A 12,027-nucleotide genomic window follows, 5' to 3' on the forward strand; every position below is an offset into this window, starting at 1 on the left:
AAAACTGCCAAAGTAACATTAATATAGTGATGGTCTGACCATGTTACTCTCTTGCTCAGTAAACTTCAATGGCTCCCTCATGCCTCCAGGATCAAACACAAGGTTTTCACAACCTTGCCCCAATCCACCTTTCCCATCTGTTCCTAACCTTTATACACTCCAAGGTTCAGTCAAGTTCTCCTCTCCATATCTGGAATACACCACCATCCCTCCCCTCCCCCAACCACAAACACACCATAGTTTCTTTGTTTCACTTTCTATTTGAAACCTTGATAGTTCTTCCCATCCCAAGTAAATGCCTTATAATTACTGTGTCACTATTTTGGTACATATTATCTCCCTTGATGGAATGGAAACTTTATTTTGGTCACTGCAGTACCTTGCACAGGGATTTTGGGCATATCACTAGGGACTTCAAAAACACTTGCCGATTGCTCAACTGGTTAAGAAGAAAATCTGGGAAAGAAGAAATCCACAAGAGGAAACTGTGGAAATCTCAAGGATGAAGCTATTTTGGCCCTGAAGTGTAAATTTTAAGGTAAGAAGATGATTTGTCTTGTTGGAGGAGACCTCAAATATGTTTTATATCCATATCCTGTTGAATATTGTTAGTTAATGTTTCAATAATAAAAAAAAGCTATCTTTTCTTTTTCATTTTTTTTTGCAAGGCAGTGGGGTTAAGGTCACACAAGTAGGTAATTATTAAGAGTCCGAGGATGGATTTGAACTCATGTCCTCCTGATTCTAGGGCCTGTGCTCTATCCACTGTATCACCTAGCTGCCCTCAAAAATAAGCTGTGTTGAAGTATGGAGGTGAGGTCTTTGATCTCATTCATGTCTTTCTCCGGAACCATCTTCTCCCACACAGGCTCCACCTCTCTCTTCCCATGGCCCATCTTTCCCTGGGCTCTGCACAGGTTTCTTTTGCCTCCACCTCTGCAATGGGTCTGGATCTGAGGCTTTGGTTAATTTTTCCAGGGTCTTTCTGCCAATACTTAGCACAAGCAGAACCATCAGATGATCTTGTATATCACCATGGCCTGGTTCTTGGACTCACAATAAATCCAATCGACTCAAGGAGTCGATCCTTCTACTGAACTGCCATTTCTGGTGAGGTAGGGGAGAACACCTGCCTGGTGCCAACTCCCTTCCAGTCAATAGATGGACAAAGGCCTCATGGTGAGAGCACAGTTGTCTGACTCAGCACCTTTGGTTTCCTCTCCCATCATCCAGTCAATGACCTACAGAAGGCAGTTTCTGATTCTGATTCATGGGTGGATATGACCAATTAGATCCATCACCCACAGACCAACCTGCATTCATAGCTACACTGGTCCTTGAAAACTAGGCCTGGTCTGAGGCAGGGGTCATCTCAAAGCCAGTTACCTCCATGACACAATGAGGAAACAATGAGGACTTTATGAAGGTGAGAATCACACAAAAGTTCTCTCAAGTAGGAACATTTTAGAAAGTAGGTAATGTAACGCATAATAATTACACTGCATGACTTAAAGAACACTACCTCTTGGTGAGACTAATCTAGATCATAGGTTATAAAAGGGAAATTATTTTCAAATTCACAGCATATTCTCAAGTATCGAGGAGGAAATGTTTTCATGCTGAAGAATACACATAAAACTAATTCATTACCTTACATAATTTTCTTTCTATAACTCTCTCCCCCCTCCAGTCTTAAGGCCCCCCCAAAAGATGATTAAAAGATGTACTTACTCATGGGGGGGAGAATTATTAAACAAAGTAATTCATCTCCACCCATAAAAACTTCAAATTAAAGCTGGGCAATATTTTTTAGTATATAAGAAATTCATCAACTCATGCAAGGGGAGCAATAGCATTGAAATCAGAGGTTCCTCACCTGGAGCATAGAGAAGGGGTTGAGGTGCTTCATTGGCCCAACTTTTTCAGGACATCTGACTTTGGTAAAAGGGATCCCTGTAGGTCTGCATTTTATTTCCATTTTATGGATGCCCAAAGTGACATAACACCCTCACTAAGTCTTCCCACCACACCAAGCTCCTTTTTAGTATTTTAAAAGGATTCACTATATATAATCTGACTGAAATCAATCAATCTGTGCCCTCTGAATATCACGGACTGGAACCTGGATTGGATTCATATGTGCCAAGGATACACTTTGCCAGATGAACATGGTTATCCTACCTGAAGACAAAAACTGTGAGGTTGGATAATCTGGCTGGGTGCAGAGGGTGAAAAAGCAAGATCTATGCCCAAAGCCAGACACTTCTGGCTCTGTGGCAGTGGCTCTGTTTCTTACCTGTAGTCCACAGTTCTTTGAGACCCTCCTGCTCTCCTCTGCAGGCGGACCGTCCTCCTCCTTGTTCGTACTGACTGTGTGATCTGCTGGGAGGGTTGCCTCAAGAGGCCCAGGACCCCATGCAACTGCTGCAGTCTGTCAATAAAACTATTTACTGAATTCAAGGTAGACTCTGGGAGGACAGGATTGACACCGGCTCCTACTGCATCTTCTGCTGCTGCAGCTCCAAGATCCACAGGCTCCTCATTTTCCAGGCCAGAAGACACAACTTCCTCTGTCACTTCAATAGGCACCTGAGCAACAGGAAGTAGTGGGGTATCCACTTGCTCAACAAATACTTCAGCAGAGGCTTCCTCCTGATGATCCACAGCAGGACCTCCTTCTACCACCTGAATATCAATGTCCATTGCTTCTTGAGCCATTGCTGGAAAAAAGAGAAATTAAAAAAAAGAAAGTGAGATAAAAGTATACACAAAGTAAAACCTGTAACAGCACTTCAAATCTACTAAAGACTAAAGCTAGTTGTTCAGAGCTGCTCTAAGGCAGAGGTTTGCACTGCTTTGGTTTTTCTTGGGTCAGGTTCAATATGTAAGGTATCAGTTTTTATTTCCAAACCAAAGACTGCCAAAAGGAATAGTCTTGATGTACCAGACCCAGAGCAATGACAACAAAATCAACAGCATGAGACAGAGAGAGGAGACCCTACAAACTAACAGTCTTAAGAATCAACACCAGACAGTAAGTGCTAATCCTTAAAGTACTTTCTCAACATCCCTCCTCCATCAGCTGCCATCTTCTCAAGCCAGAACTTCTGCTTCAGACCCACAATGGATTCTCTTTCAGTAGGGAACCTTTGCACACTCTCCATTGTGATAATTCTGCCCAGCCACATGAAGGAAAAAGGTGGAAGGAAATTGGGTTGCCTTCTGGCTGGGATGGTCCCTATCCTAGGAAACCCCCCAAACAGCAGAGATTTTATCTAGAACATCTTCTCCACATTCCCTGAGCCCTGTGAACATGTCCAGACATTGATTCAGAAAAAAAAAAGGTAGATGGCTAGTAACGAACTGTAAGGGTATCAGTGGAAATGGCTGCAAGGGGACTGAAGGAAAGGGTACTATAAACCAGGTGGAATGCCAGTCCTGTGAAATTCCCAACAAGAAGCTTTGTCTCCAGCCCTGGGGGATACATCCATTAAAAAGGGAAAGAATCAGAAAATAACTAGTGGAGGAATATAAAGAAAACATTTGTACAGAGATTTCATGATGAAAATTTAATTAAAAACTAGAGCAAGACTAAAGCAAAAGAGAAGTTTCTAAACCCTTAAAGAGAATACAAAACACTTCACAAACATTGCAAGACAAGAAAAATGAACCAAACTTGATGAATACAGAATCCATAAGAATCCTAATATGGAAAAATAAATACAATAATCATTCAAATGAGAAACAAAATCCTTAAGAGAAGTTAGGGCTAGAGATAGAAGCTGAGATTTCATGAGCATTTAAGAAATGGGGGGAGTTGAGTTAGGGAGGGGACAGGACTGACAACTTTCTCTACTAATTTAAGTTCAAAGAGAAATGAATCCCCAGTAGGCCATATATAACCTAGAAGATCACAAATTAACTTACTTATTGTACTTTTATTTTGTTAAATATTTTCCAATTGTATTTTAATCTGGTTCAACTATGTTCAAAATTTTGTAGGGCCCTTGGCCATGATGTTGCAAGCTTTTGAGACCTCTGAGCACAAGTATTGAGAGGTTTAAGTAAATAAAGTTAGGTCACTAGTCATATCTCACAGAAGCATAACTTGAACCCAAGGCTTCTTGGCTTGGAGGGTGGCTTATCAAGATGTCTTAGGTGGAACAAATGTCAGAATTTTTAGCCTTTTTTTTAAAGGTTTTTGCAAGGGAAATGGGGTTAAGTAGCTTGTCTAAGGCCCCACAGCTAGGTAATTATTAAGTGTCTAAGGCCAGACTCCAGGGTCGGTGCTCTATCCACTTCACCAGAATTTTTAGTTTTTAATGGAGAAACAGTTTATCAAAACCAAAAACTTGGAAGGACAATCGGTTTATTCTAAAAGCACCAAATCACAAGCATGAAATTATGAGCACCTTACAGATTTTAATCATTTTACATTTATGGCCACTCTCACTAGGCATCCCTTCTTTTCTGCATCCCAAACTCTGGGCCAGAGGGAGCCAGCACAATCCTGGCTCCTGACAATAGCTTCCAGACTGTCCCTTTGCCATAATCACTAAGCAAACCTTCTTCCTCCCCAGTCCGGATCATCACAGTACTACTACTATCTACTCTCCTGGCCATTCTCCCACACTAGATCCATCACAGACGTCGTCTCCATCCAAACTCCTCTTTTCATCCTTGGGATCTTCCACGAGAGACACCGCAAACACCCCAGATCCCCAAAGTCACCAGTTTGAACTCCTATGGCAAACTTCCCTCTATCTCCGCAGGGTCGCTTAGAGACGAGCCCTAAGTGTGCCACCTCTGGGCTCCAAGGCTGAGCTGCCTCTCTCTAATCACAAGTCCCCATTCCCCCAACTCTCCCACAAGGCCTCTCTGGGTCCTTATTCTGACGCCCCCCTCCACTCCGGCTGCTGCCCGGGCCAGCGCCCTCCCCCACCCTTGGATCACCTCATCTTCCCGTCTCCATCCAGCCTCCAGCCTTGCCCTGGCCGCCCCCCTCGGCCCTCCTCCGGGTCCTCCCTGCGGCCCCGGCTCTCTCCTCCGCGGAGACGGTTCTCTTCGGGGCCCCCCACCTTCCAAGGCCCCGGGGGGCTCAGCCCGGCCGCCCCGCCCCCACCCCGCGGGAAGCTCCCTGCGGACGGGGGAGGGGCGGCGGGCTGGCTCCGGGCCTGGTCGGCGCCGCTCCGACCCCGCGCGGCGCGCGCTGCCCCAAGGCTCGGGGGCGGCCTCCGGGCGCAGCCCCGGGGCCCGCGGCCTCCCGCCGGCCTGGCTGCCGGGGCCCCGGGGCGCGCGCTGGGAGCAGGCCCCGAGCCCCACTGACACACGTGGAACCTGAGGCCTAGCGCGGCTGCTCTCGGCCCAGGCCGCGGGCGCCAAGAAGCTCCCGCCCCGCTCCGCTCGTTACCCGTAGCCGCCGCGCGGAGGCCGCAACTGCTGCCGTCCGGCCCCGAGGGTTCCCGACCGGCGCAGGCCTAGGCCTTCGCGAGACGCCGTCTGGCCGCCGCCGCCTCCTCCGCCGCCGCCGCCGCCACTGCCGCCGCCTCCTATTGGACGACGGTCTCCACACTCCAGCCAATCCCATCTCCTCTCCTCCCATTGGTCGGAGGAGTCAGGCCCAGAGGCCTTCTGATTGGCTCTTCTGGAAACTCTTCGTAGATTGGGTCATCAGAAAGAGAGACGCTCAGAAGCTTCTCTCCGTTTGGTAGCCGGATCTTTCCATCACTCTCCAGCCCGCCCCCCGCAAAGGTTGTGCGGAAATGGACTCATCCCACCTTCATTTCATTTGAACTTCTGGGCGGGAAAAAGCTTGTGCAGCGGGGGAACAGCGGGTGTTGGGGCGCTTGGGCCTAGAAACCGCCCAAAGCCGAGAGGGACGCCCATCCCGAGCCCCGCCCCCCCCGGAAAACGCCCCTCGTAGCCCCGATGCGCAGTCCTTCACCAGCCATTATCCCCAGGAACAAAAAAGCCACAATTTAGTGGTCTTTAGTGGGGCAGCCGACAGAGCACCGGCCTGGAGTCCGGAGGACCCGAGTTCTAATGCGGCCACAGACACTTCATAAGGACCCAGCTGGGTGTATTATTAACTTGTTGTAATTGTTTTGCTAAGATTTTATTTAAGATTATTGCATATATATATATATATATATATATATATTCATCAGGGAGATAGGTCTATAATTATTTTTCTCTGGTTTTAATTCTTCCTGGTTTAGGTATCAGCACCATATTGGTATCATAGAAAGAGTTAGGCAGATATTATGAATGAATGAAAAGAAAAACCTGCTAGAGTGAGAGAAAATTGTACATTTTATTCATGAACCTTGCAAGATACATCTTACAAGAAATGGGTACTTCACTCCTAGGTGTGAGGCACAAATTAGTCTTCAAAGTCAGGTAATTTATGGCCTTCAGAAACTCTTTCCCCCTCCCTCTTGGATGTTCATAGACTCTCAGAGTTTGAGTTACAATCTAAAAGGTCCACCCCTTCCATGACATGCCCCTAATATGATTTCTCCCCCCACATCATAGATGCATGATATGCTAAAGGGGGTGTGTGGGTTAATATTCAATTACCTAATTGTGCAAGCTCCGTAGCATTAAATCAAGATCTCTAGGTCACTCTTGACCAGTTGAGAACCAGTTTGGGGTTTGGTATCCCTGGAATGGGATTAGGAAGACTCTTTCAGTCTTGTGATTGGCTGGGCTATTCACCCTTTGTAATGGATTCCCTAAGGGCTCCCCTCCACACCCTGTGAAGACCAACACCCTACATTTCTTACAGCTGAGTTCCATCTTCCCCTATTTTTCCAAAGAGTTTATATAGAATTGGAACCAATTGTTCCTTAAATGCTTGGTAGAATTCACTTGTGAATCCATCAGGCTCTGGAGATTTTTTCTTAGGGAGTTCAATGATGGCTTGTTGAATTTCTTTTTCTGAGATAGAGTTGTTTAGGTATTTAATCTCCTCTTCATTTAACCTGGGCAATTTACATTTTTGTAAATATTCATCCATTTCACTTAGATTGTCAAATTTATTGGGGTAGAGTTGGGCAAAATCATTCTGAATTATTACTTTAATTTCCTCCTCAATGGCGGTGAGTTCACCTTTTCCTTAGAAATTTGGTTTTCTTCTTTCTTTTTTTAATCAAATTGACCAGAGGTTTATCAATTTTATTGGTTTTTTCATAAAACCAACTCTTGGTTTTATTTATTAATTCAATGGATTTTTCCTTTGCTTTTATTAATTTTTACCTTAATTTTTAGATTTTCTAATTTGATACTTAATTGGGGGTTTTTAATTTGTTCTTTCTCTAATTTTTTAGTTGCATATTTAGTTCATTGATTTCCTCTTTCTCTAAATTTATTCATGTAAGCATTTAAAAATATAATATATCCTCTGACAGCTGCTTTGAGTGAATCGCATAGGTTTTGGTATGTTGTTTCATTATTGTCACTATCTAGGATAAAAAAATTGATTCTATCTATAATTTGTTGTTTGATCCACTCATACTTTAAAATGAGGTTATTCAGTTTCCAATTAGTTCTGGGTCTGTATCTCCCTGGCCCAATATTGCATATGATTTTTATTGCATTGTGATCGGAGAAAGATGTATTCACTATTTCTGCCTTTTTGCAATTAATTATTAGGTTTTTTATGCCCTAGTACATGATCAATTTTTGTATAAATGACTTGTACTGCCGAGAAAAAGGTATATTCCTTTCTATCCCCATTAAATTTCCTGCATAAGTCTATTGTAACTAGATTTTTTAAGCAATCTATTTACCTTCTTAACCTCTTTCTTGTTTATTTTATGATTCAATTTATCTAAATCTGAGAAGGGGAGGTTGAGGTCCCCCACTAGTAGAATTTTTCTGTCTATTTCTTCCTGTAGTTCTTTCAGCTTCTCCTCTAAGAATTTGGATGCTAATCCATTGGGTGCATATATATTCAGCACTGAAATCACTTTATTGTCTATGGTACCTTTTAGAAAGATATAGTTTCCATCCCTCTATCTTAATGCTATCTATTTTTGCAGTTGCTTTGTCTGAGATAAGGATTGCTACTACTACCTTTTTCACTTCAGTTGAAGCAAAATATATTTTGCTTCAACCTTTTACCTTTACTCTATATGTATCTCTCTGCTTCAAATGAATTTCTTGTAAGCAGCATATTGCAGGATTCTGTTTTTTAATCCATTCTGCTATTCACTTATTTTTTCTTTTGCAAGGCACTGGAGTTAAGTGGCTTGCCCAAGACCACACAGCTAGGCAATTATTAAGTGTCTGAGGCTGGATTTGAACTCAGGTACTCCTTACTCCAGGGCTGGTGCTCTATCATCACTTATGTTTTAAGGGAGAGTTCATCCTATTCATATTCAAAGTTATAATTAATAACTTTTTATTGCCCTCCATGCTATCTTCCCTCTGTATTTTCCTCCTTTCCCCTCTTTATCCATATTCCCCAGTATTTTTTTCTGAATACCACTACCTTCAGTGTGTTTGTCCTCCTATATCCACCCCCTCTCCTTTCTTTCCCCTTTCTCTTTTCCCCTTTTCCCTTCCCTTCCTTCTGTTCGTACCTCTTTTTCTCCCCTCCCTGTCTCTGTCCCCCTCCCTTTTCCCCTTTTAATACTTGAAAGGTTAGATTTTTTAATTTAATATTTATTCTCATTTTGTACAAATAATGTTTTTTATACATTAATAAAATATTCTTGTTTAAGAGTAAATGAAATACCCTCTCTCCCCCATAAATATAGACTCTCTTGAGCGATAAAGTAAACGGGAGAGAAAAAAATTAAAATTAAAAAAATAATACTAATAATTGTAGGTATGGCCAGGTGGCACAATGGATGGAGCACCAGCCCTGGAGCCATGAGCATATGAGCCCACATCTGGCCCCATACACCCAACCATCACCCAGCCGTGTGACATGCAAGCCACCTGAACCCCACTGCCCTGCAAAAACCAAAAAAAAAAAAGAAAAAAATACCCCAAATAAAATAAAATTGTAATAATAGTAGGGGTGGCTGGGTGGTGGACAGAGCATTGGCCCTTGAGCCAGGAGCACCCAGGTCCAAATCTGGCCTCAGACACCCAACAATCACCCTGGTATGCAGCCCCAGGCAGGCCACCCAGCCCCATTTGCCCTGCACCCCCCAAAAATAATAATAATAATGATAAAAAATGTGCTTCAGTCTTTGTTCCAACACCAACAACTCTGTCACAGGTGGATCACATTCTTTATGATAAGTCCATCACAAAAGTTACTTCCATATTTTTCCACCGTTGCCATTGCTGATCGCAACTCCCTCCTTTCATATTTCTCCACTACCATGAACTCTATTTTCTCTCTCCTTTCACTCTGATTCTGCTGTAGGGTAGCTGAGTGGTGCAGCAGACAGATCCCCAGATCTGGGGCCAAGATGCCCTGAGCCCCCATACCACCCCTTAGGCCCAGCATCCACCTGGCCCTATGGTCCAGACAGGCCTTCCAATCCCAGCCCCTTGCAAGAAGTAAAAAAGAAAATGTGTTATATTTGACCATTCTCCCCCCATGGTCCATCCTCTCCTCCTTTATTCACATCCCCACCCCTTCCCCTGTCCCCGCCTCCTTCTCACTACAGATGTCTATACCCCATTGAGTATATATGCTGTTTCCTCTCCTAACCATCTCTGATGAGAGTGAAGATTCTCTCATTCCCCCTTGCCTTCCCCCCTTCCATATCATTGCAATAGCTCATTGGAGTAAAGAAAAATCTCATTATATGAAATATCTTGGCCTATTCCCCCCTCTCCTTTTTTTTCTCCCATTACATTTCCCTTTTTTTCTATTGACTCCATTTTTACACCATATTTTATCTTCAAATTCAGCTTTCTCCTGTGCTTCAACTATAAAAGCTCCCTCTACCTGCTCTATTAATTGAGAAGGTTCATATGAGTATTATCAATGTCATTTTTCTATGCAGGAATACATGCAGTTCATCATCAAGTCCCTCATATTTTCCCCCTCTCCTCCAATCTCCATGCTTCACCTGAGTCCTGTATCTGAAGATCAAACCTTCTGTTCAGCTCTGGCCATTCCAACAGGAACATTTGAAATTCCCCTGGTTCATTGAAAGTCCATCTTTTTCCCTGGAAGAGGACATTCAGCCTTGCTGGGTAGTTGATTCTTGGCTGCATTCTAAGCTCTTTTGCCTTCCAGTATATTATATTCCAAGCCCTACGAGCTTCCAATGTAGTTTCTGCTAAGTCCTGTGTGATGCTGACTACAGCTCCACGATATTTGAACTGTGTCCTTCTGGGTACTTGTAATATTTTTGATTTGACTTGGGAGTTCTGGAATTTGGCTATAATGTTCCTAGGGGTTGTTTTTTTGGGGGATCTCTTTCTCAGGGGGATCAGTGGATTCTCTCCATTTCTATTTTTCCCTCTGCTTCTAGAATATCAGGGCAATTTTCCTGTAGTAATTCTTTGAAAATGATGTCAAGGCTCTTTTCCTGATCATGACTTTCAGGTATTTCAATAATTTTTAAATTATCTTTCCTAAGTCTGTTTTCCATATCAGTTGTTTTTTCAATGAGATGTTTCACATTTTCTTCTAATTTTTCATTTTTTTGGTGTTGAAGTATCAATCCTGGTTTCTCGTAAATTCATCAATCTCCCTGAGTTCTATTCTTTGTCTGAAGGATTTGTTCTTCTCAGAGAGTTTTCTTGTCTCTTTTTCCATCCGGCCAATTTTCCTTTTTAAAGCATTCTTCTCCTCAATAACTTTTTGAACTGTTTTATCCATTTGACCTAAGCTGCTTTTTAGCATGCTATTTTCTTCAGCATTTTTTTTGGATTTCCTTGACTAGGCTGCTGACATCATTTTCATGTTTTTCCTGCATCTCTCTCCTCTCTTTTCCCAGTTTTTCTTCTAACTCCCTCATTTGATTTTCAAAGTCTTTTTTGAGCTCTATCAAAGCCTGAGCCCAATTTCTATTTTTCATGGAGTCTTGAGATGCAGGAGCTTGTGCTTCCTCATCTTCAGACTGAGTATTTTGATCATTCTTGGGCTTACAGGCAAAATATTTCTCAATGGTGTTCCTCTTGTTTCTCTGCTTGCTCATTTTCCCAGCCTGAGCCTGGTTTTGGGGTGCTTCCTGAGCTTTTGGGACACTCACAGAAAGATCTCAGTGTGTGAGGCTCTGTCCTCCCTACTGGTTTGTGAATGACCATAAGCGCCCCCCTCTGCCATGGGGCTGTGGTGGTGGGGGTCCTGCTGTTCTATGGGGGGCCTAGACTGTGATCAGGATCTGAATGTGGTCAGAACCCCAGAATCCTGTTCCAGGGGCAGAGCTTGGCAGTCTCTCTTCACTCCCCTCCCTAGGTTCAATGGGTTCATGCCCTGGAGGCTCCTGCTTACTGGCTCTGCCTGGTTCTGTTTCCTGGAACTCTGACCAAGCTGCTCTTTGTGTGCCCTGAGGGCTGGGCTTCACGTGCTCACTCTGGCAGAGGTCCCCTGCTGTTCCCCCACTTTGTGCCTGATGCTCCCCAGGGGGCGTAGCCCAGGAGACTCCCCGGCTGCTGTGAGAGGCTCCTAGCACCCTGGGGCTGCCTCCAGGAGGCTGAAGTTCTTTCACTCTACTGGGCCACACCTCTGCTGGGCCACCCCTCTGGTGGGCTGCCCCTCTGACCCCAGGGAGCAGAGCCTTTCTGCTCTTTTCCAGGTTACCTTGAGTAGGAGAACTGCCTCATTGGGTCCCTCTGTGGGTTCTGTCTCTCAAAAATTTAGAGTCCTTAGCTTATGAGTTTTATGAGAGAGCGCCTAAGACACGATCCATTCTTGTCGCCATCTTGGCTCTGCCCCGCTTTAGATGTTTTTTTAAGTTAACTGAGTGTGTGTGTGTGTGTGTGTGTGTGTAAGTTAACTTTAAACCAAGTCTGATGAGAAGATTCGGGTATTTCTCATCTCCTTCCTTCTTCCCCTCTATTACCATAGGTCTTTTGTACCTCTGAATGTAATGAGATTTACCCCCATTC

At 43.9% G+C, this 12,027-nt stretch overlaps 1 protein-coding gene across 3 annotated transcripts in view; it reads right to left on the reverse strand.

Moving 5' to 3' along the window:
- Positions 1–5,516, reverse strand: part of RFWD3 (ring finger and WD repeat domain 3) — a 39,247-nt gene extending 33,731 nt beyond the window's left edge. The window contains exons 1-2 of one of the 3 annotated variants that reach the window (XM_074199510.1): positions 5,411–5,516; positions 2,297–2,720 (exon numbers count right to left, since the gene is read on the reverse strand). In XM_074199510.1, the coding sequence (XP_074055611.1) occupies positions 2,297–2,718 (422 nt within the window). In that variant the 5' untranslated portion in view covers positions 2,719–2,720; positions 5,411–5,516. Of the gene's footprint in view, positions 1–2,296; positions 2,721–4,953; positions 5,222–5,410 lie in introns of those variants that run through there. The other 2 variants (XM_074199508.1, XM_074199516.1) reach the window with 2 other exon arrangements.
- Between the last annotated feature and the right edge of the window lie 6,511 nt (positions 5,517–12,027).

The sequence above is a fragment of the Macrotis lagotis genome, chromosome 1, assembly GCF_037893015.1.
Source record: "Macrotis lagotis isolate mMagLag1 chromosome 1, bilby.v1.9.chrom.fasta, whole genome shotgun sequence".
In the NCBI taxonomy this organism is placed as follows: domain Eukaryota; kingdom Metazoa; phylum Chordata; class Mammalia; order Peramelemorphia; family Peramelidae; genus Macrotis; species Macrotis lagotis.